Source organism: Corvus hawaiiensis, chromosome 11 (assembly GCF_020740725.1).
Source record: "Corvus hawaiiensis isolate bCorHaw1 chromosome 11, bCorHaw1.pri.cur, whole genome shotgun sequence".
NCBI lineage: Eukaryota > Metazoa > Chordata > Aves > Passeriformes > Corvidae > Corvus > Corvus hawaiiensis.
Genome location: NC_063223.1, coordinates 15,690,815 through 15,716,773, shown reverse-complemented (window position 1 = coordinate 15,716,773; position 25,959 = coordinate 15,690,815). Strand labels below are relative to the sequence as shown.

The 25,959-nt window shown below is 40.1% G+C and overlaps 1 protein-coding gene and 1 long non-coding RNA gene across 10 annotated transcripts; one reads left to right on the top strand and one right to left on the bottom strand.

The window, feature by feature from the left end:
- The first annotated feature begins 3,336 nt into the window (after window positions 1-3,336).
- Window positions 3,337-24,981, top strand: CCDC66 (coiled-coil domain containing 66). 9 transcript variants are annotated; one of them, XM_048315634.1, is made up of 19 exons: window positions 3,337-3,431; window positions 4,426-4,490; window positions 6,086-6,108; window positions 6,953-7,370; window positions 8,174-8,304; window positions 8,485-8,584; window positions 9,545-9,663; window positions 10,432-10,608; window positions 11,399-11,530; window positions 12,434-12,675; window positions 13,067-13,151; window positions 14,605-14,766; window positions 16,240-16,387; window positions 16,830-16,955; window positions 17,458-17,936; window positions 18,886-18,923; window positions 19,192-19,478; window positions 19,933-20,060; window positions 24,604-24,981. In XM_048315634.1, the coding sequence occupies exons 1-19, from the start codon at window positions 3,421-3,423 to the stop codon at window positions 24,682-24,684; spliced, it is 2,952 nt and encodes a 983-aa protein (XP_048171591.1). In that variant the 5' UTR covers window positions 3,337-3,420; the 3' UTR covers window positions 24,685-24,981. The 9 variants fall into 9 exon arrangements, with proteins under 9 accessions (XP_048171591.1, XP_048171593.1, XP_048171590.1 ...); XM_048315636.1 differs by having other exon boundaries at window positions 8,174-8,309; window positions 8,481-8,584; window positions 16,240-16,381; window positions 16,869-16,955; XM_048315633.1 differs by having other exon boundaries at window positions 8,174-8,309; window positions 8,481-8,584; window positions 16,240-16,381.
- LOC125331527 lies at window positions 15,435-17,540 on the bottom strand. The gene is made up of 2 exons (XR_007206098.1): window positions 17,159-17,540; window positions 15,435-15,812 (listed from the first exon to the last, which is right to left on the bottom strand). It is a non-coding gene; the product is annotated as an uncharacterized LOC125331527 (long non-coding RNA).
- Window positions 24,982-25,959: the final 978 nt, after the last annotated feature.

Sequence of the window (25,959 nt, the reverse complement as noted above, 5' to 3'; positions counted from 1 at the left end):
GTCCTTGCATTTTAGAAGCAAGTATTACCTCCTCTATTCTCCTTTCTAAAGGCATAAGCACTGTAAATAACATTTTTGGACAAGCAGTAAAGGAAACAATCTTTACATTTCTTTAGATATTTCATTTCAACTCCTATGCTGTCCATTATGTTGGATTCTGATATATCCACATGAAATTCTGCAAAGAATCAGTAAATGAAACTATTAAAGGTAATTATAATATGGAAGCATGACAAGTTAGAATATAGTCCATGCAATCAGACTTACTGTTATGAATAGATACATTATCCACAGTTTGGAATGTGTAACTAAAGCATCCAGTCCAAAATAACAAAATGCCTAATGATAATATGTAGATTCTGCAGCCACATACTACAAAAATATATGTCAGTTGGAGGCAATTAATTTCATGTCTTGCGAAAAGATACAGGCAAGATAAAAACCACAGCTTAAGGCTGGAGTTTTACTACCTGATGCAACCTATGATAAAAGCCTTTAAATAAAATAGTTGTCTTAAAGCTGAAAGGTTCCAGTGATTTAAAATAGTAACAAATACTGAAGGGTGAAAAAAATGAAGTATTTTTTTAAATGTGTATCAGAACAGGATTTATCTTCAAGGACTCCTTTGTTGGTTTTCAAAAAAACATTTTAAATTACAGCATGTAGGTAAGATTTCCATGCCCATTTAAGCAAATGTGTCAGTTGGCTGCCTTAAAATTTGTACTATCTGCATTAGTGCACAATGTCCCCCCAGTGCCAGACAGGTAACTGACCTGCTGAGGGACAGAGTAATTCTCCTTTCCATCTTTGATAAATAAATATTTTGATACAGTCCTGCTCCAATATGTAAACATTCCATAGGGACTCCTTGTGAAACTGCAGCTCTGTTAAGAGACTTCGGATATTTTTAGAATTCTGCCTCTTAACACAGGAATGACATTTCCAAGGCAGTTTGAAAGCAAAAAAGAAGCTATCTGTCCTTCATGATAATATAAAGCCAAGTGTAGATTAATGGAATCAATAATTTTTTTACCATGTAGGAAGTCCTTTTACACAAGTTACAATCTGCTTATTTGGCCAAATAATTCTACTTTGTGTAGTATTTTATCAAATGCTTGAAAGACTTGCCAGTTTTGAAAGATCCAGTTCCATATATGTAGGACAAGTTTTGTAGACAGTCTTGATAGTTCTTTGTCCACAAAGAACACAACAATACTGATTTTTCCCCAAGTTCTGAAACCACCAATCAATTCCTATCAGCTTTTTGAAAGAACATATCACTTGCCTAGCAAAGCACTGATAACTTAAAAAATATTAAAATAAAAAGAAATCTAAATTGACTATGAAACGTGTTTTATAGTTGTTATGATTTTCTCTATGACAAAGTTTTGAAAAGATGCTTGAAATTATATTGCCACCTGCTGTTTCTAACAAAAAGCAGGAGCCAGGTCTGGTTGGCTATATTACTTAAAATTCTGCAAGTATAATGGAAATCCATTCATTTAAGTAATGCTTTGTGAAGCAGGGGATTGGAATCTCACTGCTCTTATCACCCATCTTGTATGTTCTGTGCTTCACTGGACTTCATATACAGTGCACTACTGAGAAAAACTCCAGGCTTTCTCTTATTTTCCTCCCTTGTTCTAGTCCCTAAATGAAAGTTTCAAAGACTTTTTAGCTGTTGTATAGATAAGTACCAAACAATAAGCTGCAAAGCAGTATTTCGGGAAAAAAAGTCATAATTTTGTCTGATGTGTGATAATTTCATAGAAATACAAGCAAAGCAGTTTAGAGATTTTTGTGCACACTATAAACTCCACCTCACCGTCTATTTCTCTATTATTGCTCAGTTTCCTGTGCAAACTCACAAGGGCAACACTTCTCTTGCTGTCAGCTGGAGAACACACCAGAGGATCTGCCCCTTCATCTACGGTACCTTTGGCCAGACAAAATTAACCACATCCAGAAGCAACACTATTCCAGACAGATCTTGAGGTCTTAACCTCCTTTGAAATAATGCAATTTAGTAGCCATTTGGTCTTAAACATACGCCTAAATGCCATCCTGAACAGTAAAATAACGGGCTCTGAAGCATTTTATTGAATCTGACTGTATTCCTTAACACAACCAAATCCTCCTTCGCAAAACGTAGATTCATTTAACTTGCAGGTTTACGGGTCCCATTATTCCAGAAGCTGTACCTACACAACAGCAGTGCTCAATCTACAGCTCCTAAAACGCTTCTGGAGCATCACAAGCAGCCCAGGAACACGCACCAGCACCTGGAGCGCGGTCTGGCAAACCAAGCCAGGGGCGATGGCCAAGGGCCGGATCGCCCAATTCAGCAGCAGCGTGCTGCAGAAACCACTCCGGCAGCGCAGCACGGCGGGGCCCGCAGAGCCCCGGCCGGGACACGGCAGCCAGGAGGGACGGGACGAGTCCTCCCGGGGCACGGCTCCCGCTGGGAGCTCCCCGCCCTCCGCCCCCGGCCAGCCCCGGCCCCGGGCAGTGGCCCGGCTCTTCCCGCAGTGCCGGGACACCCGAGACCGCCGGTCAGTCCCCCACCTCCAGCCTCTCGCCTCCTACCTTGTCCGCTTTGCCCACACCAGAAAATAAATAAATAAATAAATAAATAAAACAAGCAAGCGACCGAGCAGCCGCCGCCCTCCCGCGCCGAAGGCAGCGGCCGGCTCAGACCCTCCCCACACCCATCTTCTCTCTTCCCCCACGCCCGCCCCTCGTTTTCCTCCGTCCTTCCCAGCCGCTTGAGGCTGGGGATAATCGCCCGGCAATTGCTTCGCACCCTCGGTAGGCCTGCAAGACCCCATGCCCCGGGACGAGGGGCTGCGGGACCCCCATGCCCAGCGCTCCCGGCCCAGGGGGATGTGCGGGTCTCCATCGGGACCCCGTGCCCAGAGCTCCCGGCCCAGCGGGATGTGCGGGTCTCCATCGGGACCCCGTGCCCAGCGCTCCCGGCCCAGCGGGATGTGCGGGTCTCCATCGAGACCCCGTGCCCAGCGCTCCCGGCCCAGCGGGATGTGCGGGTCTCCATCGGGACCCCGTGCCCAGCGCTCCCGGCCCAGGGGGATGTGCGGGTCTCCATCGGGACCCCGTGCCCAGCGCTCCCGGCCCAGGGGGATGTGCGGGTCTCCATCGGGACCCCGTGCCCAGCGCTCCCGGCCCAGGGGGATGTGCGGGTCTCCATCGGGACCCCGTGCCCAGCGCTCCCGGCCCAGCGGGATGTGCAGGACTCCATTCCCCGGCGCTCCCGGCCACGCCGCCCCGCAGTGCTGCGGGCGCCCATTGGCGGAGGCCCCCCCGCGGGCAGCCAATCGGCGTGCGGCTCCTTCAGCGGGGAGCGGAGCTGAGGGCGGGCGATGCGCGGGGCTCCGCGCGGCTCCGCGGCCGCCGGGCAGCGCCATGAACCTGGGGTAAGGAGCGAGCGGGGCCGGGCCGGGCGGGCAGCGAGACGCGGTCTCCACGGGGTGAGGCTGTTCGGGGAGGGACGGCCCCGGCCCCGCGGAACGCGGCAGTCCCGCGCCAGGGCGCGCAGTGCCGCGCGGCCGAGGCACCGGGAGCGATCTACGGGACAGAGCCGGGGGCTAGCGACCCTTCTTCGGTGGGAGTGCCTGGGAAGCGGTGGAGGGAGGGGGATGCCCGGGACAGCGCGTTCCGGCGGAGCGGGGGCAGCGCGCACCCTCCGCGTCCCGCGGTGCCCGCGGCTGCGGCACAGAGCGGCCGGGCCCGGGGTACGGGGGTGCCGCTTACTGGGGTGCCCCGGAGAAAGTTGCGTGCGAGCTCGAGCTGCGCTGGATTTTTTAACTCTGAACTTTTTTTTTAAATGAAATTTGAAGATGAAGTGTTATTTTGAGGACTTATCGTCATATTGGATTGTCCGAGCGCACGGAAGAAAGAAAGGCAGTTGGGTACTTTGCCACGTTTTTCTCTTCTCGTAAACGCTTATAATAGCGCTTGTTCCACTTGCAAAGGTGGATTGTTGTGCATGGAAGCACAACCAAAGGCTGTTTCCGAAGTACAGCCCCTCTTTGTGATCAGCGCTGGCATTCCGGGAGACTTGGTTAGCGATTTTTGCAGCTCGCAGTTGATATTGTTGGATTAATAAATTCTTGAGGCACATTGCTCTGTATAACAATATTGAGTGGCACCTTTAGTGTCAAAGATCTACTTTGCAACATGCAAATCCAGTTTTTTCAGTATCAATAATAAAACTATACCCTCTTCAAGACGTGTTGATTTCTTTAAGTAACTTCTCAAAACATAGCTTGGGATGTAAAAGACTATCTGGAACAACAGTAAATACTGTGTTGTAATTAAATGCTATTGTTCTTGTTATTAATGTAAGAATCTTACCATTATCAGATTACTTAATATTTCAGATTCCACTCTCTCTCTCTCATTTTGCAGCGATGGACTGAAGCTCGAAACTGAAGTGCTGGATGGAAAGCCTAGGCTAATTTTAGCTTCTTCTGGTATTTTTTTAATCATTTATCTCAAGTAATCTTTAAAGCTTCTTGAAGTTAAACCTAATATCCAAGCGACATGAAGCCCAGCTTTCCTGAAATATTTTTCAGAGTAGGAAGAATGTTTGTGCATTGTTATTTACAAGTCCTCTCTCTCACCAGCTCGATTCTGAACACTGGGTTGATAATGAAGCTCTGAATAGTCTGCCCACCAGGGAACAGGTGGCGAATAGTCTCCGCTCCTTAGGTTGTCATAAAAAAAAAAAAAAAAAAAAGGTTAAGTGCTATTGTGTATCAACTGGCATAACTTGATAATTTCTGTAACTTTATAGCACATTACTTGCCAGGATAAAAGAGGCCTAAAAACTGCTTAATTTACACAGCATTACAGTCACATTTTTCAAGTAGCTTCAGTGTTTGCAATTAACATTTTCAATTTTCAATAAGCTGTTTATTTAGGCCAAATCTCACTACTGCCATCTGAGATATATATTGGAAAAATCTATGTTGGTAATTAAGTGTTAATAAATTCTGTTTCTGTGATTTGTCAGCATATATCTCTATAATAAATTCCATTTTTGTGATTTATCAGACATACATTTCTGTACAAGCCGACTTTTCCTAACTGTTCTACATAGTCAGGATACAGAAATTCTCCATTAAATGCCCTTTAAATTATAATTGATTTTCTGCATTTACCAGACAGCTGCCTAATGAGACATTATGTGGTGTTTTGAGCCACAAGGAATTCCAGTGCTCTTTACAATCATCCTTAGCATCTTTGGCTGGGGAGGGGCAGTCTGTGTTCCAGAGTGCTCCAAGATAAAGCCTTGCCTTGGACTGTGAACTAGCCTTGAATAAGCTGTCTTTTCCAGAATTGACTTGTTTATACACTGATATGAACAGCACTTCCTTGAATTGAATGGTGTCAAAAATTGCATCAAATTGTATTTGTTCTGAATTTTGGTTTCTGTGCTGAAAAACACTGCTCACATTCTTAGGAGCTAAAGTAGGATTACTGTCTCTCTATTACACAGAAAAAAATTCCAAAACAATAGCTCTGTGTACAGGATTTCTTGAGTACCATCTTCCCTCTATTAATATTAGAACATTCTTTATTCATAAGTATTATATGGAACATGGTACTTAGTATTTTTGAGACTACCACACCTCTATGCATCCTCTAGGATGTGGGTTAAGAGACTGAAGAGGAGACAGGCGTGGGGAGCAATGCACTGTGGCATCTCAGTGATGGAGACAAAAAACCATCATGGAACCAAAGAAGGCATCGCCACAGGGCTCTCTGAGAAACAATGAATAGCAGGGGAAGGTCAGACTGGCACAATAATTTGATTAGATGTGTATAAAACTGGAAATAGTTTCTGAAATATATCTAAATTTTTTTCCAACATGCTTTTGAAGTGTGTATACTGAAATAAGTAAAAAAAGTAAAATAATCAGGGCTGATGGTACGGGGGAAGTACTTCCCCCCGACTTACAAAAATCAGATGAATATAACATTTTACTAATTTCTCGAGATTGTTTTTCAGGAGCAAGTTGTTATTAAATACTTCTTTCATATGTTTGTGTTTGTTTCCCAAAAGATAAATCAAAGCCTGCCATGAAGGTAAGTGGAAAAGTTTTTAGAACACGCAAGTTTACTATTTATTAACAGAAAATTTGAGAACTAACTGAACTGTTTAAATACTTGTAATCAATTATATTTATGAGAGAGAAATATGTGCTTATGGGTTCCTTCTAACTTGAGATATTCTTTCTCAGGTTTATAGTAGCTGTTCAAAATGATGAACTCAAAGTTCTGTGACTATTTTTACCTTTTCAAAATGCTTTAGTTTCCTTGGCCAAGAAGTTAGAGCACCAAAGAAAATCATCTAGATCAGAACGTTCAGAGACCTTAAAGGAATTCTGGTAAAATAGAGATCAGAACTGTGTTTAATTTCAAGTTTGGTCATACAGGTTGTCTCTGAGTAAACTGGAATGCAGTGGGCTTGGGAAGGAGAAAAAGCAGAAAAAGGTCCCAATACATAGGAAATAATTACAAGTGTACACAAAGGACCTTGGAAAGGATAAATCTTTAGTACAGAATGGAAAATCAAGATTGAAATACTGCTGGCTGCTGGGTGAAAACATGTACCTGTTTGGAGCCAGGCTTCAGAAACACCAAAGTAAAGCAGAATTAATGTTTATTAAATTCTTTTAAATGTCATGCTACATAAAGTTATTGTTCATACTGTCACTTTGAAATGCTCAAATTCAGGTGCTGTGTTCTCCTCCAAAGTATTCCTGGTACTCATGAAGATATTTCATTAGCTTATACAGAGTTTCTACTGATGGAACAGAAAAGAAAAATGACACCTGTTTTACTTGTTGCTTCAATCTTGTTTTCATTTGTTATGAATACAGTTTTATTTCCTTTCTTAATAGATGGTGAAATCTTTTTGCTTTAACAGATGGGTAATAAAGCCAGAGCACCTAAACAGACCTTGAGAATAAAGCACACTGGGCTCGTCTTGAGGCCAACACAAAATGCTTGTATCAAGCAGGAAAATTTAACAAAACCAAGGAGTGAATCAAGCTTATCAATGACAAAAGGTGAAAAGCTGCAAGTTAATAAACGCTCCTCACATGAAGCCACAACTAAAGATCACTCTTTGATTTTCCAAAGAGATAAGACAAACAGATACCCTGATTCAGAGGATCCTAATATTGTGAAAGAAACTAAACAGAAACCTCAAACCCCATGTGTATCAGCTGAAGACTTTAAAAGTTTGGTGTGTTTAACACAAGAACAGCTTCAACAGATACTGATGATTGTTAAAGAAGGGAGAAGCATCTCTGAGACTCATAATGAAAAGCAAGAGGAAATGGGTAAGATACAAACCATAGCATACATTTGTTTTGTGGAAACAGAGCAAAATGTGAAAGCTGAACTCTTTTGCATGTTGGAGAGATGTTACTCTTATGTTGGATGGTCTCAGACAAAGTACCATTTGCCATTATGGATGTGAAATTGTTACTGTGAAGAACCAAACATTTCATAACTGTAACAGTACAAAGGACTGTTTGATCGATTTCCAGTATTTCAAAGAGCAAACCAGCAAGAAATGCTTCACGCAAAATAAGAACCATTTTACACTGGCAGGGAAAACACAGAACTGCCCCAAGGAGCAGGGGCCCTTCTGGTTTGTGAAGAGTTCAGGCCTTCCTGTGTGTCTCAAGAGCAGTTCTGCCATTTTCCTATGGCCCAGAGATGGACATGTGTCTTTTTGCCTAACTGGACTATTACTGCTGAATAGTATTTTTCTTTTCCCCTCCCCAGTTCTTCTATTCAGAAGTGTAAGAGTTGTTGCTTATCTTCCTTCATTGCATCCTTCCTCCTGTTGGTGGATCTGTGGAGGGGTCAGCTCTTTGCACCAAGAATAAGACATCCTGCAATTAATAAGAGTCTCAAATTCTGAGCCCTTAGCCAAGAATAAGTGATTGCTAAGTCTAGCATTTTAAGAATACCCTGTGAAGGTCTAACTTATGTGCCTTAACTATATAAGTAGGGCTGAAAACACTTCTGTTAAATTGTGGGGAATCTGCAAGTTTCTTCTGCTCTCAAAATATTTACTCAAAGCTGAAGGAAGTTTAGTGGTTATTTACATTTATATATTTACGTTCTACCACAGCTTCTTATGAGGCATCAGAGGAGAATGTTACACCATCACTCCAGAAAGACTGTGAAGTGTCCCTGGTTCCAGATGAAGCAAACTCTGATTCAAGCAGGAAACAAGAAGCACATCCACAGCCCGGACAAAAAGTTACGTACGTACATTTGAGTTATTGTCTACAAAAATTGTGTCTCCAATAAAGGTTCATATCATATGTTCTTAATAACATTAATATTGTTTATAAATGCTAATTTCAAAGTTACCTTTAAAATTTAATGGATCAGCTTTCTAGATAAAAATCTTCCCCCTCATTCCTTTTCTCTAGAAAGGATTCATGGAAACCTGCTGACATGTTTAGTACCTTGGGTGAAAGAGAAGGGGAGAAAGCCTTATTGGAATTTAAAAAGGCCCAATGGAAGAAGGAATTAGGTATTTATGATGTATAAAATACATTTTTGATCAATTTTCATTACACTCAAAATGCCAAGAAACTTGATATTCCTTATGCCCCTTTAAATTTACTTATATCAGTACAGTTGCTACAAATTGAAAAGTAAATAATAAGCCTCCAAGACAGATTAAGATTCTTGAATTTCAAAAGTTTATGCAAAGATTATAAATTCTTGCAAGAAACACTTCTTTGCCAATTAAATATTATCTCAGATGTATTGTTATGCTTTGTATTTTAGGTGCTACTTGCCAGCAGTTTTGTCACATTCTGACAGTAGTTGGCAGCCATTATCACTAACAAATGCATTTGGTCTTTAATGGGAACAGCATCACCCCAATCTACAAGCATGACTGCATGAAATTGCAGTTTGAACTTGAGAGAGTTTGCAGTCCAGCTCCATCACCAACCAAAGGGAATCTCTGGAGAAAAGTAAAAATGTTTAAGACAGGAATAAATTCTCCCTGACAAATTAAGCTTTTTGTGATTCACATGGAGGAGTGCTGTGTTTTGTTCTGAACTTGGATTTAGGCCATTTGGTTTCATGTTTAATTCTGCATTGTCACTAGCTTCCAGTATTGCTCTGTTGGTTTTAATAATGTTACAGTTGTTCAAGACTGGTATAACAAAATGGAGAGAGTTTATATACTTGGTTATTTGTTAGTTTTCCCTCTTTCCCTGGGAAATTAAGCCTTTGGTGCTTTTTAGTCTTCTCAGAGAGACTCCCCAGTCACCTGTACAGACACTCACTTTGCTCTTAAGAGCAAGGTCATGACTGAGAGGTCAGACAATGGTGACAACTCTTGTTTGAGTCCATTTTACAGTCCAAATGACAGGGGAGACATGTATTGTTGTGTTTTTCAGTTTTTTAAACTGCTAAATACTGTTTGTAATAGGAACTCTAGTAATTGCTAGAGTTTGGTTTTGTTTGTTTTTTTAAGATGAACAAGTAGCACTGAAGAAGAAACTGAAAGAAACTTTGGAGGGAAACATGGGCGATTTCTGGGCAAAACCTGGCAATAATAAAACCCATAAAGTGGAAACACCTGACCCAGACCAGGTAAGGCTGTCAAGAAATACAAGAGCACACAGTTTCCCCAGTACTGCTGCAGAACAGTTTAACTTCTAATTAATAGAAGATTTTATTTTCTGTACAAATCTGTACAGATCTGTAGAATCCAATACCACTGGTGGTTTAAGCCCTCTCAGGGCATGAATTGCTGCATCTCCCTGGTCCACACTTACTTGTTGCTCCAGTTTGTAACCTCTCAGCTTAAGATCTTTGTAACCTGAACAACCCATTCCTGTCCTTTCATTTGGATTCCTGACTAAAAAGTATAAATCTTTTCTTGTTCTGTTTGGGGAGTAGTCTCAAGTGTAATTCTTGGCTATATAATTATATACATTGTTCATGAGCTCTCACACATATTTGATTGCTTACATAATGAGCATAGCAGTATGACTTCTAGCCTTTTAAAAAGTCAGCTGTCATTCTGAAAACACTGTGTTAGATAAATATATTCACAAGAGACTTCTCCATTGAAATTTATTGCTGTTAAACAGAAGTTAGAGTTGTATCTGCTATCAGTTCTTCCAGCAAAAGCAAATTGCACTTTTTTTTGGTGGCATATTCAGCATTCCTAGCAAAGTTTTGACTGCCCCGTAAGAATTTGTTTCAATCCACAAAATTGATAAATAGTGGATAAAAGATGCTTAGTTACAAGTTTGGGCTGAAGTTTTAATGAACAGCAGCTTCTAGAAGTATAATTTTGTTAACAAACAAAACAGGTGAACTAAATAAGTCTTAAAATGGTCCCTTTATTTGCAGACAATGTTTCCAGCTGATTCAGTTCATGGCACTGAGGAAAACTCTGCCTGTACAGCTGCTTTAGCCACAGAGCCTGATGGAGTTGCACTGAATGTTCCAGGAGCTCCAGCTGGGCAGTCTTCTGATTTCAGTTCTTCTGACTTTCCAGCTGGCAGTTGCACAGCATTGGCTTTCAGGGTGAGATCTTAAATTGCATGCAGGGTTTTTTTACTTATTTATTAACAACAAATGTTTGTCTCCAATAGTTATTTTAAATTAGAAGAATTCCTCAGACCTCTTTGCTGTATCTAAATAATTGTGTCTGAATGAATGTTTACCAAAATATCAATGCTTTGAAGACAGCACTTCCCAGGCTGATGTGAAGAACAGTACTAGAGGTGTGCCAAGCAGTATTAATTAGTTTTTAAATACGTGTTGAAGAAATAGAGAAGTGGGAACCTATATAAAATAAAAGATACTGATGGCAGAAGGTTCAAGAAGTAGGTTTTGAGTTAGGCTGGTAGGCAGTGACTGAAGGGAGTTTTTGGTCAGATGGCACTGAAAGTTCTCAGTGCTGCTGGAGCTTATTAAATAATAGACATCCATTAAGAAGCAGAAACAGAAGAATGAAGATGGTAGCTCCTTAATTTGAGACAGATTACTGCTAATTTGGTGCTGAATCTACCTGGAACACAGACTGAACAGTGAACCACAGGAAGAAAAAGGGATTTCTGTTCATGATACAAATAAGTAAGGTTTTCTGGAGTGAGAGGCTGATGGTTCAAGTTAAAGTAATATTCAAAGAATTCATCTTTCTGTCAGCAGTCAGACACTTGCTGCAGTTACAAATGTACATCCTTTGTTTGTGCAAGAGAAGGGCCCAGTTTTGCTCACCAACTGAAGGCCGAGCTTTCTGCCAAGTCTTTATTATGTGGTAGACAAGATACTTAATTTTTTTGTACAAGAACTAGCTGTTACCTTATTTCAGGAAGCTGTGCCACAGGAACGACCTTTTAGTGCTTTGAAACATGAGCAACAGAAGAAGTGGCTTGAAGAGTTGGACAAGCAGAAGGAAGAAGCTAAATTACGAAAAATAGAAGAAAAACTTAATTTATCAAAGGTATCTGTGGTTTAGAGGGACTTTTTGAAATAAGAGAAGTCTTTCTCTACAGTTTTGTTCTAAGAAATAAAAGATGTAATTAGTGAAGTGGCAACAAAGATGGGATTTCCTGCAGCATGTCCAGGTTTTCACCATAAGGATGGACTTACTGGACATTGAGCCAGTGGCTGTTCAGTATTTCAGTGTCTGGTAAGAGAGCTTGCTGCAGGCATGGAGGCAGTAGTAGTGCTACACTTTCTTTCTCTGTTCCACCATTTGTAAAAGCACTTGGGTTTGCAAGGTGGTGTAGAGACCACGGCTAGACACTTAGGAAAAAGAAATTTTGTGTAGACTACAGGAGATGAGAAAAGACAAGTAAAGTGTGTCACAGTGATGCTTAAATCCTGTTTCTAGAAATATTATTTTAATACACATGCACACTCCTGAAAGTTTAAAAAAGTTTAAAAGCAAGCACTTCTCCAGAAAGTATTGAAGAAAATAGCCTTACCTTTTTTCATCCCCCAAAGACAGCCTTGCTGCCAGGAGTAGTTACAGACCTACACACAACACAAGTCGTATCTTTTCCCAAGTTGTTGAAGGGATCAGGCTTCCTTTGTAAATTGGGTTTTTTAGGTGTGGGAGGAGGGCTGCAGGAACCCGGGAGTCACCTTTTTCTTTTTTTCCATGAAAATGTAGTAGCAGTATGTTTGTGCTGACCAGGTATGGATCAGCATTATAATTTGTGATCTGACTTGCATTTTAAGCAACTGAGACACTTGTTTTCTCACTTAAGGAATTAACTGCTGTCTGCATTGTAGCTTTTCAAATGTTCCTGTTATACAAAACGTGTATTTTCTGTTTTGTTAACCACACCTTACAGAAACAGTGTAATTGAATACTTTTTTTTTGTTGCTTGATACTTAGGCAGAAGAGCATGACAGATGGGCAATGCATTTTGATTCTTTTAAGAACCACCTTAATGCTAATGCACAACAGGGAATGTACAGAAAGCCTGAAAGTCTTTGCCTGTCACCTGACCACAAGGACCCGACTGCTTTCATTCACCCTTTGTCACCTGCAGCTTTAGGCAACCTCATGCCTTTACAGGTGGGAACTGCAGAAAAAGCTGCTAAAAGTGGTGCTTTGGAACAAAGTCAGAGAGTCAGGTGAGTAAGCTTTGTAAGGGTAATTATTTTCCCAACCAGTACATTTCTGGTACCTCCTCAGAAATTAAAAAAAAAAAAGAAATTAAATAAGATTCTTTTAATCTGATCTTTGGATCTTATTGATTTGGCTTTTGCTTTTTTTTAAGTACCTGTTGTTTCACTGTTGAAAGGCACAAGTGGTTATATTGTTCATTAATAAAATTTACTGCAAATAACCTTACTTTTCTCCTTAATAAAAGGAATTTCATAATTTTTGAATTATGTGTGGATTTATAATTAATATAATGAGAGAACCTCAATATGAAAATGAAATCTAACTGATTCCAATTAAGAAAGGCTTTAGGATTATTTTCTAATGATTAAAAACATTTACATGTCCCTTTTTTCACAGTTTTCTCCGTTCCATGACAGCTCTGCTGGACCCTGCACAGATTGAGGAGAGGGACAGGAGACGGCAGAAGCAGTTGGAACATCAGGTAGACTTTGGTTTTACACTTTTTTTCACACTTTTTTAATAAGAAGAAAGGATGGAAGGTATTGTCTCATGAGTAAAGCATGAGATTTAATACCAGAATTCAGGGAGGCACTTGACTTTTATGCTTTAGATGACATGTACATTGCTTGGCAGTATTTCCTTCAGTCAGACTCTACAGTTCTCTTTCAATATTTGCAGAAGATTATTGCATTTCTGTAACTGAATTCCTGCCTCAAAAAATGTACAGTTGAGTCTTTAGAGCTCTAACAGGTTTGTGTGCATTTTCCTTCAGTCTCCACTGTTACGGAGGACTGATATTTACAGATTGCCACTCCATGAATCTTTAGTCTTTCATCTGCTTTACTGACATTTACATAACCTCTGTGGCACTCTGACAATGTGTATCTGCATGCTGGTGTCTCTAGCATGGTGTGAAGAAGTCTCAGGATAAATGTAAAAAGACTGTTCTGGTCATACTGTTGCTCTGCTGGATCAAACTCTTGGATTACTGACACTTTACCGTGCCATAAATCAAGTCCCTCCGGATGGGAGAGAATTTGCTGAAAGTCCTTGCAAGGAGTTTCAAAGATTAACCAAGACTTTTCCTTGAGTTTCAATGCTTCCAGATAGTTGTTTATTAAGTCTTATCAGAGGAACAGAGGCACTAGCGTGACCCAGGTACAGCATAGAGCACAGAAAAGCAGGAGTGAGGCCTCTCTATCAAGATTATTAAGGTGTTACAGCCTTTTAAAGATATTTTAACCAATAGTTACTAAAAACATACATTATTTTCACTTTCCTACCAATTATTCAGTAACACGGGCAGGAACTGCGGAATTCTCTATCCAATCATCCCAGACTACTTTTACTGCAGAACATGGAGTAGTAGAAGAAGAAGGTTTAGAGAACAGCAACAATCCTCCATTTTGATATTTTTACTCTTATCTATTTACTACAAAGAGAAGCCCAAAACCTCAAAATTTTTCACCCTGTGACAATCTTACATAGTAGTCTATCACCTAATTCACACCACTGTATTTTCTAGTTCTTGTCTGACTGTTGGTAATTTTTTCCAAGGTTTGAAGCTAAAACAGTGTTGTCCAGGGGGGTAAAAACCCTTAAAAACAGGCAGAGAAATATTCTCGGCACTCTGGGCTCCTACAGATTACCGTATGTGCATAAGGTGAAAATCAGACCTTCATCTCTTTACAAGAAAAAAAAAAAGTATTTTCTAAAACATAAAAAGCTCTTTTTTCTGAGTATTTCAGAGTGCTCAACTGGGCTGGTGGTTTTCCAGAAACAGAACCAGGAATGCTTGAAATAAATTGTCTTGAATTTTTTTTTTCACTTGTTCAAATCCAATTCTACACATATACAAAAATACACAAATAAATACCTTACATTACTTTAATGTTGTATCTTTTACTTTGCCTTTTTTTTTCTGATCCTGCCAGAAAGCAATAATGGCTCAGGTGGAAGAAAAACGGAAGAAGAAACAACTGGAGGAAGAGCAGAGAAAATGGGAAGAACAACAGGAAGAACTGCGCCTGGCACGAGAAAAAGCACAACTGCAGAAACAGTTTGAAGAAGAAATGCTGAAACAAAAACAAAAGGAGGTGGGGTTTGCATTATCTTTAGTGTAGATAGTCAGTGATAATACTGAATTTTGAGGAAAATGTTTCGTGTTCCTCACCTGCAAAATTGTGTCACCACATCATTTTGAAAATGAAAACTATCCAAAACGTCGACATTTGAAACCAAAATCTGCTTTTTTAATTAATAAACTTACCACACCATACAAGAGTAAGGCCAGATTGTTTTTTTTAACAATGGCCTTTTCAAGAAGAGAAATTAAAGAACTGGCACAAATAGAAATGTAGTTTTAAATAGTGCAGAAACACCCATTTTAAAATGGAAATTTAAAATTTAAAAATACCTCAAAGTATGTGATCCAATTATTGTAATTGGTAACTTGATGCTTTTAAGGTGCTTCAGTACCATAAGTTCATCTGAGTGAATGTGCTTTCAGTCTGAATTAAAGACTTCTTAGGATATAGTGTGGAAAAGTAAATTTAAAAGTCATTCAAGTTCTACAGGTTTCCCCTGTGTAGCTGTTGCTAAGCTTTACACAGTGCTTTCATATAAAAGGTAAACCAAAAGTACATTTTGACCTTTGGTTGGTACAGATTTTGCATTTCTATCTGTTCTTACCTCTGTGGAAGGTTAAAGACTTGGTCTGACGTTTCATTCTTCCTTTTGGCACAGTAGCAGCTACTACTGTTTGCTTCCTCTTTGGAACAGTAGCAGATTCCATGGTGTCATAAGACAAGGTGATTCCAAAAACAGTCTTCTTCAAAGCCTGCAGAAATGTGGATTCCTGATTTCTCTGCATTTCCTGGATAGAAATGTGTAGCATCTGCCTGTAGATTCTTGAACAGACTGGTACAACATGGGGAAAGTCATCCTTCTCTGTAATTGCTCAGCTACATGTTACAGCACCAGTTGTTCTTTCCAACTGCAAATGCAGGGGGAAGTGGGATCAGCTGCTCATAACAGTTTGGAAATGAGATTTTCCTTTTCCTGGTCTCCTGCATCTTGAACCCACTGAGTCAGGGAACAGTAACCCCCTGACATTTGCTGGGGAGCTTTTACTGACTCCTTCCTGTGAAAGTAGGAGGAAAATGGGGTTTATTAGTTTTGTTTAGGCTCCTTTCAGTTCATTAAACCACGTGTTACAGGAAGTCACAGATGGCTGACATCAGATGGCATCTAGAAAAAGAGGAATTTTTTAGAAAGGAATAAATATCCTTTCAAGATAACTTGGAGGATATAAATGCTCACTTTTTAGTGCTAGGATTGAAGATCTTTCATTAGTACACCAGAGGTTCTGAATTTATGATCATAGAAATTATAGGTTACGTACTGCACTTACTCAACTAGTTTTAGTTTTGAAAAAAAATATTTTCTCTAAATAAGAATATATGTAAACCTTGAGGATTATATGGTGATTAAATAATCCAATAGATTTTATTCTCAAAATAAATGAAAATAAATGATCACATATTTAACTTTTTCTTTTTTTTTTTAAGGAACTTGCAACTCTTAAAGCCAAAGAGCTTTATCAGACAATGGAAAAAGCTCAGGAATTAGCCCATGGATCAAAACAACAACAGCACATTCCAGACTTGGCTCAGAAGGCACATGACATTTCAAAACTTCAGAACAATCTTGGTAGTGGCAAGTACAAGTCTTCTCATACTCAGTTTGCCTGCTCCTTTGGTGTTAGAAAGCAAGTTGTTTCTGGGGTTGGAGTTTTTTGGTTTTGTTTTCCTGTCTGCATTTGAGTTAGAAATAGCTCCTTTGCTTCACAAACCAAATTTCATTACAATTTATTTACCTTTCAAAAAAATAGAAACGTTAACAACTGCGGAGAATATTGTGTTTTAGTAAGTTTCAAATAGTGTGTTACATAAAGGAAGAAATGTATAAAGATATTAGCAGGAATGCACAGGAATATTCTATGTGCTGTCAGATTTCCAGTGGAAAAGGGCGAGTATTGGGATCTGGACCAGAGTTCTCAGTAGTGCTTTGAGCTCTAAACCACAACAGCCTGATAACTCTGTAGCATGGTTTAAATTGAACTGGGGTTACTAAATGGAACAATTTTGCCACTTTTCAGGTGATACACAGTTTGAAAATTGTAATTCTGGCATTTCAGCACAAAGTACTGATTTCCCTGATGGTGTGGAGAGCAGTCCCCCTGAGCAGCAGGCTTCTCCTCGGAGGGACACCGCGGTGCAGACAGGTACAGATCCCGCACCTGAGTCACTCCAGACAGGCAGGGGGACCCCATTTGTGCAACTGAGCCAAATCACTGTTACTCACAATGAATAAAGCTAGAAAGAAATACTTGCACGGACACAGACATGCTGGTGTATCACTTTGTTCCTCTATTTATCACTCTTTATTCTTCTAAATAAATTGTATTTCTGTATAGTTGTTACTTACCAGTTACAAATCCCACAGTCTGGAATATAGTGTTGACTTAGGGTCACAAGCCACATAGATCCAAATTTATTAAGTAACTTGATTTGGTTCTCCAGTCTTCTGTGTTTTATCTCTTCCTTACTGAGTTTGCTTCTACTGGTCCTCTGTTCCACAGAAAAAAAGAATAGAAAAGCATTATAAAACTGTAGCAGCCATTTTTTAAATAAAATCAGTAATGGTAGATTGATACACATACAAAAGTCAACCAAGTAATTTGAATAGCTCAGACTTGGAGTTAAAATATAATAATTTTTTTTTAGATTGCTATAATACTTCAGCATACACTGAGTCAGCTGAGGAAAGAACTGCATGTTGTGAATCACCTGATATTTCCATAGAATATAAAGAAACCTCTAACAGTAAAAAATACCAGAAGGAAATGCAGTATACGGATAAAAATAAACTTTCAGGAAAAGAGACTGGTGGCATTTACAGTGATCTATACGAGCAATATGCAAGAAGAGAAAGACAAATTAAGTCTTCAGAAAAATACAGCAAAAGACCTGACTGGAACATAAACAAGCCTGGGAAAAGATACATTCCAGCCTCAGAAAGGTACCCTAAACCACTGCAGAAACAAAGGGAAGAGAACAAAGTGCGCCGCCAAATGGAGCTGCTGCAGTTGGTAGAAAGGAACAGCCCTGGGCAGCTCAGTACAAGAAGAGGGGGGCACTCAGCCAGGTCTCTCTCACCTCGGGAAGAAACAGCTGGGAAGAACAAGGGCCACAGAGGCAGGAAGGTGGGTCACCCTCTGCTCTCTGAGAACAATGATGTGTTTTTAAGATTCTTGTTCCTCAGTTTTACCTGGGTGGGAATTCAGTTATGTAACCAAAGCATTGAAGCTCTCCTGTTGCTCAGCCTTGTGTCAGCACTCTGTTGTTCATCAGGAGCAGCAGAACATTTTCAGATTTTGTGACTGAGTTTTTACTGTTATTTCAGTCTTCCAAAGTGTTGATTCCTTTTCATTTCTAGACTAACACTGATTCATTATGTAAACAGGGAGCTTGATTGCAAGCAGTGTGCAGGACACAGTGACATCACTGACTTGCTTTTTTTTGCCCAGTCATTGTGTTGTGCTGACAGGTGAGGTACAGCAGTATCTGCTCAAGAAAACAATGTTTATTTTTGCAAAGAGACTGGATTATTGAGAATGTGTACTCTATTGCCACAGAAATGCATCCTCCTTGGTGGAGTCATTGTCCATTTGCAGTAAGCATTATATCAATAGAGCTTGTGGCTGGAAAAAAGTCTTTTAAAGAAAATACTACTGAATGTATTCTTGGCTTTCCTCTCTCCCTCTACTCACTCTGTATGCACAAACACCTCACTTTCTCACACCTTCAAATAGCAAAACTCTGGACCTTTCCTTTAATATCTTGGATTGAACCTTTCAGGTTTATAAATTTTTATATGCCAAGAACATAAGAAAATATACATAATATTTTTGATAGTGCTTAGAGCTGCCAAAGACAGAAAATTGGGGCAAATCCTCTTGTAATCTGTTCATTTATTTCATAGGCACTACAAGTCTCTTAAATGCAAATCTTTGATAAATACCTTTCTCCTGAACCCAGGTTAAACAGTCCTTTTGGAATTTCAGAACAAACTTGCTCTGAAAAATGAAAGCTTTTAATATAAAAAAATGGAGATTTTTGGTTTTACTTTTGACTTTTTTGATTTTCTCCTAGGAAGAACAATTTCATAAGAATCACTTGAATGAAGAAAGGTACGTCAATACTCTGCATTAATGAAATGTAGAAGCACATTATTACTGAAATATACATGCTTTTCTTTCCTGATTTTTAAAAAGAATTTAGATGCATCTAATTTAGTACTAAAAACACACAAGACCAGACAGATTTCAGGTATAAAAGCAGAGTAAATGAACAAAAATCCTGTCCTCCAGGGTTTCTTTGTGTCTGCTATTTGAGCAAATGAATCACATTACTGAAGTATTGTCTGAGCTTTTTTATAACCGCGATTGTTCCGTACAGGTCTGAATCCCCACCTGTTCCAGCAGTTAGGAACAGATTACTCCAAGTACAACAAAGACAGATCCAGGCTTCTCATTTCCTGGTGCAGAACCACCATGGTAGGAGAGAGAGGAGCAGCAGGGCAGACGCTCAGCAGAGGAGCTCCCCCGCTGCCGTCCCTGAGGCCGCGAGACCTCCCTCGGCACAGTTCGTGCCCTACGTGCGCACGCGGGAGGTTTATTACCTCGACCCTGAGGCACCGCTGAGCCGGCCCTCAACACAGGACCCCCAGCATCGACACCTGCACGGTACTGAAAGGATTCATGGAGAGGAGAACAGATGTTACAGTGATTTACAGCTTCAGCCAATTCCGTATTTGCTTTTTACTGAATTTTGCAGTGATCTCTCTGTGTCGCAGCAGTGCTGTGCAAAAAAAAAGGCTGTGCAGACAAATTATACTCTGTATTAACAAAAAATAACAAACCATGAGATAAGTTTTAAAAAATCAGAAAAGCAACAAAAAAATTCTTTTATCCGTTTTTTGTCTGTTTACCTTTCATGAAGTATGATTGCACTTCTTGCATAACTGTATAGAGATTGGGGTTTAGGAATCTCAGTGTTGTTTTCATTTAAAAGTAGAGATTATAATCTTGATAGCAACCAACCCCTGATTTTCACAAACTTTCAAAATCTACTGCTTCAAAATTAAAAGAAAATTAACAAAGAATATTATTAACTGATTTGATATATGTTTACTTTTAGATTCTTACCAAATGCCACGACAGATTTTTAGCTCAGATCACATTAGAGATCCTCTTCTCAATCCTGATGTAGTTACAATCAGAGAGAGACAACAAGCAATTCTCAAAGGATTGTCAAAATTACGACAGGTAAGCAAAAATATATTGGATGAATGTGCATGTGTATATATATACTGAAGTAAAAATTATCACATCATAATCTTAATTCAATTTCCATCATATTATTTATGTTTTGAGCCCTGGCCTCCACTTTTATTCCATTTCACTAATTTTGCTTTTCACGTGTTGCTTCCACCTTTGGACAGGACTTAGAGAGAGAATATTAGTCCTTAAATCAGCTATGAAACAGTGGAGTGCCTGAGCAAACCTGAAACGAAGAGAAATGGCTTTGTTTGGCATCCAGGTTTCCATAGTTAGGGTTGTTTGTAGGGAATGGATCAGTTCCAAAAGAATAGAATTTTAACACAACACTAGAACCTTGCTAATGAGATTTCCCCTCTGCAGTTCCCAGGTCAGGACAGAGCAGTGGGGTTGGTGCAGAAAGGTTGGTGGGGTGGTCTCCTGTCAGGCCTGGAAAAATACTGTAATTTGCAAACTGGAAGTGTGAACACTTAAAAAAATCCTTCCGAGACAGCTGCTACTTATTAGCATTTAAAAAGAAAACTCAGGATTTGTCAATCAGCCAGGTTTTCTGTAAAGAAAATGAAAATGAGTTTAATGCCACAGACACATGAGCTCCTGAGATAAAAGCCTGTGTGTGTTTGTGTACATTGTTCTATTTGTAGTCAGTTACTGTAATGGCATCTACTTATTAAAGCCTGAGTGAATTTGATACTCCACCTGTTGGCAATAAGGTGTGGGCCACAGCCACTGAAGCCACAGGTCTGGACATGCACATGAGCACTTCTCTTTTGTGCTTCTAAATTGCCTGACAGGGCTGCAAGACAAAAAAATATTTACTTCAGGCTTGCCTTTTCTTTGTGAAGAACACTGAAAATAAACATGTACCAGTATCTTCCCTTGCTTTTGAATGAGTCCAATCTAAAAGTGCCTTAGTGCTAGCAGCAGGATTTTTATCTGCCTTGAGAGAGGAAAATTTCATAAATAATCAATATAAAGGGAAGAAAACCTGATGGAATGAAGCACAGCAAAATTAACAGCAGTTAATGCTATTGATTACTTGTGCTTTAGAAAGAGCATCACTGCCACGTACACACAGTGCTTCAGCAGTAGCTAAATTCCTTGTGCAAACAAAGGCTTGTAACTCTCCCCAGGTCAGTAAGAAAAGCTCTGACCCAGGAACACTGAAAGGCTGCCAGTTTCTAACAGCTTCCAGATTGGTTTCATCGGATCTGGTCCTCCTCCCTGCTTGTTAACATTTTTGTTAAATATCTGCAGCTGTTAAGTATTTTGTATTCAGGCTTCTGATCCAAAGGAATCTACTCCACAGCACCTTTACTGGTGCCAGGAGCACGCAGGGGTCAGCACCCCCATCTGCACATCCCACTGTTGTTCATTTTATACTTTTACAAATCTGCCCCCCACCCCTGCCAGTTACTTATCTTGGAGTCCCACATCTGGGGGTTGGGGTTTTACATAACCTGTGGTTTTCTTATCTCCAGCTTACAAACACAACACACCATTCCAATCTAGCTAACACAAATAACTACATCTTCCTTTATGACACAAGAGATGTTCACATTACACTTATGGGCCACCTACATCTATTTCACTGATTACATTCTAGTTCCCTATCTGTTCTAGCAGAACCTGTGACTTTGCATCTTCACTCTTTCCTGCTGGTACTTTGGGAGTTTCCCACTCGTTATCACTTTCAGCTGGCCGGGGCTAGGTCTCTGCTTGGGAAGCAGTTACAGTTATCACTCCTAGCCTAGGGCTAGGTCCCTGCTTGGGGACCTTGTAGAACAGTTACAGTTTGCAGTAGAAGCTGGGTCCTTGTACTGTTCACAGCCTGCAATGATTCACCTTCTTTGGGCAAGTCCATGTTTTATACAAGTCCATGTTCTGTATTTCACTTCACTTGCCAGTGGCATTTTGCTTAAGATGGAAGCCAGATTCAAGGTACAATTTGATCTTTGTGCTTGCTGCAGATACAAAAGCCATGGATACTTAAAAAGGTTAAAGCTGGCACGCCTAGAGAAGACAGGAACCTAAAGTCATTTTTGCAGTGGCTAAAAAGTGACAGTAAGGTTAGTCTTTCAGTGGATCTTGGTTCTGCAAGAGAGTTAACTTAAACCATGTGGAGTTCCTTTTTAAATACCCTGCCAGCTGCAGAAGGCATTTAGGACATGAACTGTTCAACTTCAGTATATCTTGTATACCTATACCTAGTATTGTGTACTCCTCCTGATGTACAGGTTACACTTGTTTTGCATCAGTTACTTCATTGAGAAAGTACGAATAGTGCAGAATTTTGTCTGAAATACAAAAAGCCAAGTTTTCTGTTTCAGAAGATAATCTAGTCTTGCTTTTTTACATTGATATATACAGATATAGAGTGGACTGGTAGTTTCAGACTACAGACATACATATCTATATTTACAACATATTTAGCCATTGTTTTGTCCGGGGAAATTCACATAATATTCACATAATTTTGAACATTCTTTAGTCTTTGAACTCCAATACAGCTGAACTGAATACAGCTGGGCTGGTGCAGGAAGAGCCCAGGGAAAACACCAGGGAAAAGAGAGGGCAAAGGGAGGGTCTGTCACTGCATTTGCTACAGGACAGCAAGTCTCTTCCTGTGTCTCAGGTCACAGCAGGAATAAGAACTAGCAACAGACTCACTTTCCTCAATGAAATCAGTCAGTGGATAAGCCCAGCAAAGTGAACTATTTGTGACAGAGAAGGGCCAAAGTTTAAGAAAGAGGAGCACACCCTCCTCACCCCAGGTCAGTACTGCCAAGGCATCCCATTGTTCCTGAGGCAGCAGCCCAAGGGCTGCAGGTGACAATGGCTGGGTGGGGACACACCCCCATGGCTCCCTGGGGAGCTATTTGCCATTGCTGTGCACCTTCGTAGTAGCTGTGCAACCCATGGGATAAACACTGAACTCCCAGCTTGCAGGGTTACTTGTTCCTCAGCTCTTGGTCTATTTAGGGCAGTTTATTTTATAACTTGTTTTTGTGATGTGCTCCTAAACACAAGAAATGCTCTGTAAAAATAGTAATTATTGACACAGAGACTGAAAACACTGAGCCATTAATAGAAATAAGCAGATCCTGTTGATTATTAAAAAGCAATTCATCAAGTGATTGAAAGTAGGCAGCTGCTGCCTTTGAAGGAGCCAGAGTGGAGGCTTACAGGCTGCTGTGCTGACTTTCCTTTGGTGCCACCAGGAATCTGTGTCTAAATTGCTGTAGGAGCTGCTGTCATGCATTAAGTCTGTACTGAGCTGTGCCAGCAGCCTTGTAACTCTTACCTTTGAGAAAGGCCTTGGAACTCTGAGAAAAATAATTTACTTTTCTTTGCTTTTTAGAAAACCTCCATGGTACCAAATTATTTTTGACAAGTCTAAAATAGATGGAAAGCAAGGGGCCAGTTGTATCACTATATATGATCCTATTAATTACAGTAAAAAGACTTATTTTTAATTTATGCACATACTTGGCATAGTTCTATCATGTGTGATAAATATGTGACAAATCCAGGAACTCCATTTTGCCAATCACAAAATTTTATTAATTAATAAGCAAGCAAGGCAAAGGCAAATACAGCGCTGGGCGGCAGGGGAGTCTCCGCTCCACCAACTGCCACGCCTTCCACCAGTTCCAGTTCCTTCTTATACAGTTTCTTTTCCGGTTAACGCGTCTCTTTCATGGTATTCTGCGCATGTGTGACTTGTTGCTAGGAGGTCTTTTTTCCTCTTGGTGGTCGCAGAATGAAGGTTAGTAGTCATCCTCCGGTGTCTTTTGGTTGACCCCTCCTTATATGGTCATTATGCTCAAGGTCCTGGAACTAAAAGCTGGCTAAGCAAGTACAGATAGGGATTAGGCAAGCACATATTTGTCTCTGGCTCTTATCTAGATCTAGGCAGCTGGTTTCCTGCTACTTGATATTTAGTGAACAAAACATCCTGTATCCTTAACATCATGTATTACTTGATAGACAAGGATACATTTCCTGAGGGTTTTTTGTGACAGGTTTTCTCTATCATCAGTACTTACAAGAACCATTAACAAAGCAGGAACCTTGAACCTTTTGACAGCAAATCCGTATCTTAAAGTGTCTGACACTGCTCTGGTTCCAATGGCAATGCTGCTCTTAGAGTACTGTTTGTGTTAAGGCTAAAAGCCAATGCCCATCAAAGTTCGGGGTTCAGCGTCCTACAAGAATTCACTACAACACTGCAAAGGCAGAGACAGTGCACAAAGGAATAAGAAAGTTCAATTTCATACAGTGGAAAAGTCTGTTTTCCCTCTGCATGGTCATCCCTGCAAACTGGCCTGGCTTCTATGCCAGTCACGAAGGCTTCTGTAGAAGTTCCCTCTCCCTTGAGTGTGTGAGGTTCTACTGTTTTTTCTGAAGTTGTGTATTTCAAAACCATTGGGCCTTAACAAGGAAATTGTTTTTAACTATGAAACAATGACACTTCGTTAGTTCAGGCTGCATGAGGAAGACAGAACATTCACATTTCTATTTATTTCAGGGCCTCCTGCAGAAGCAGAAGGAGTTGGAGAACACTCTGATTCCCATTGTAGCTCAAGAGAACTTCATGCCACCGTTTTGAGAGGTACTATCAATGTTCTGAATTCTTAAAATGGAAATGCACAGCACTTTGCTACTGTAATTAATTATGAACCACCTCTAGTTTTTTTTATGAAAATTAAATTATGAGAATTTTGATAGACTACAGGGTCATGTTACCTTTTATATTGAAGATACATTAAACTAATGATGGTTTGTCTGTTTAGAATAAAGATGTGTCAATTTAATATAAACCACCAAAAACATGGAAGAAACCTGTTACATAGGTTTTTGTAGAACTCAGTGTGTGAATTTTGGTAAATAAAAAGATTAAGATGTATTCTGAATGGCTTGTTTTTAACTATACAAAACTGCTTGTATTTCAATATTTAGCCACCTTTTAGGCTTATACAGTGACTATTCAGTACTCCCAGATTTTAAGACCACAGTTCATCACAATGTGGAACAATTCATTGATACAAGGGAGTTCTTTTTTTCAGAAAAGATTATTTGCCATGTTTGGGGGAGGGTAATAAGTGCTACACTAGTCTGGTACTGGTTCTTAACTTGAACAAATAGATCAATCCACTGTTTATAGAGGGAAAGAATCAACTTTAGGCAAAAGTCCATGGGTTTGGGGGTTTTTTTAAAGCTGCCCTTTTTAACCAGTAATTTTGTCCCTACTAATTTTGTGAGTTTAGTTACATAGTTTCAAACACTCACCTGGTACCAAACAACACATCCCAGAGAAAAGCAGTAAAATCAAATTACAAACAGGAAGACCCCCAAGCTCAGGACTTGGACAACCCGAAGACAAGCAGCAAAAGTTAAGAGTCTCAGCAAAACCAGCACTGCAGCAGCAAGGGTTGTGTAGAGACTCCACAGCTGCTCACTGTGGCTGCTGCCTGCCAGAAGCCCAAGGCAGAGGACGATGAACAAAACGAGCCAAGTAAGAGAGAATCGCTGAGGGGGAAAAAGTTGGTAACTCAGCAGATGTGAAATTAAAAAGACAGGATTAAGAAACAGGTAAAACTGTACTTACCCCAGTGCTAGTTCACAAAACAAACAAAACCAAACCAAAAAAAAGCCTGAAAGCCCAGGAATCATTAAACTGAAGTGGGAGAGGATTGAGGTTTTTCTGATGCAAATTGAACTCCCACAGTCATTAAACCCATATTTGTCCTCTCATTACAGTAATTACAGTGGCCAGATAAAAGCTAGGAGGACACTGATGGTGCTGCAGTAGCACAGAGCACCAAGTGAGATGAACAAATAACTGCTGTGCATGAAACCAAGCCTGGGTGTTCCCCAAGTACTT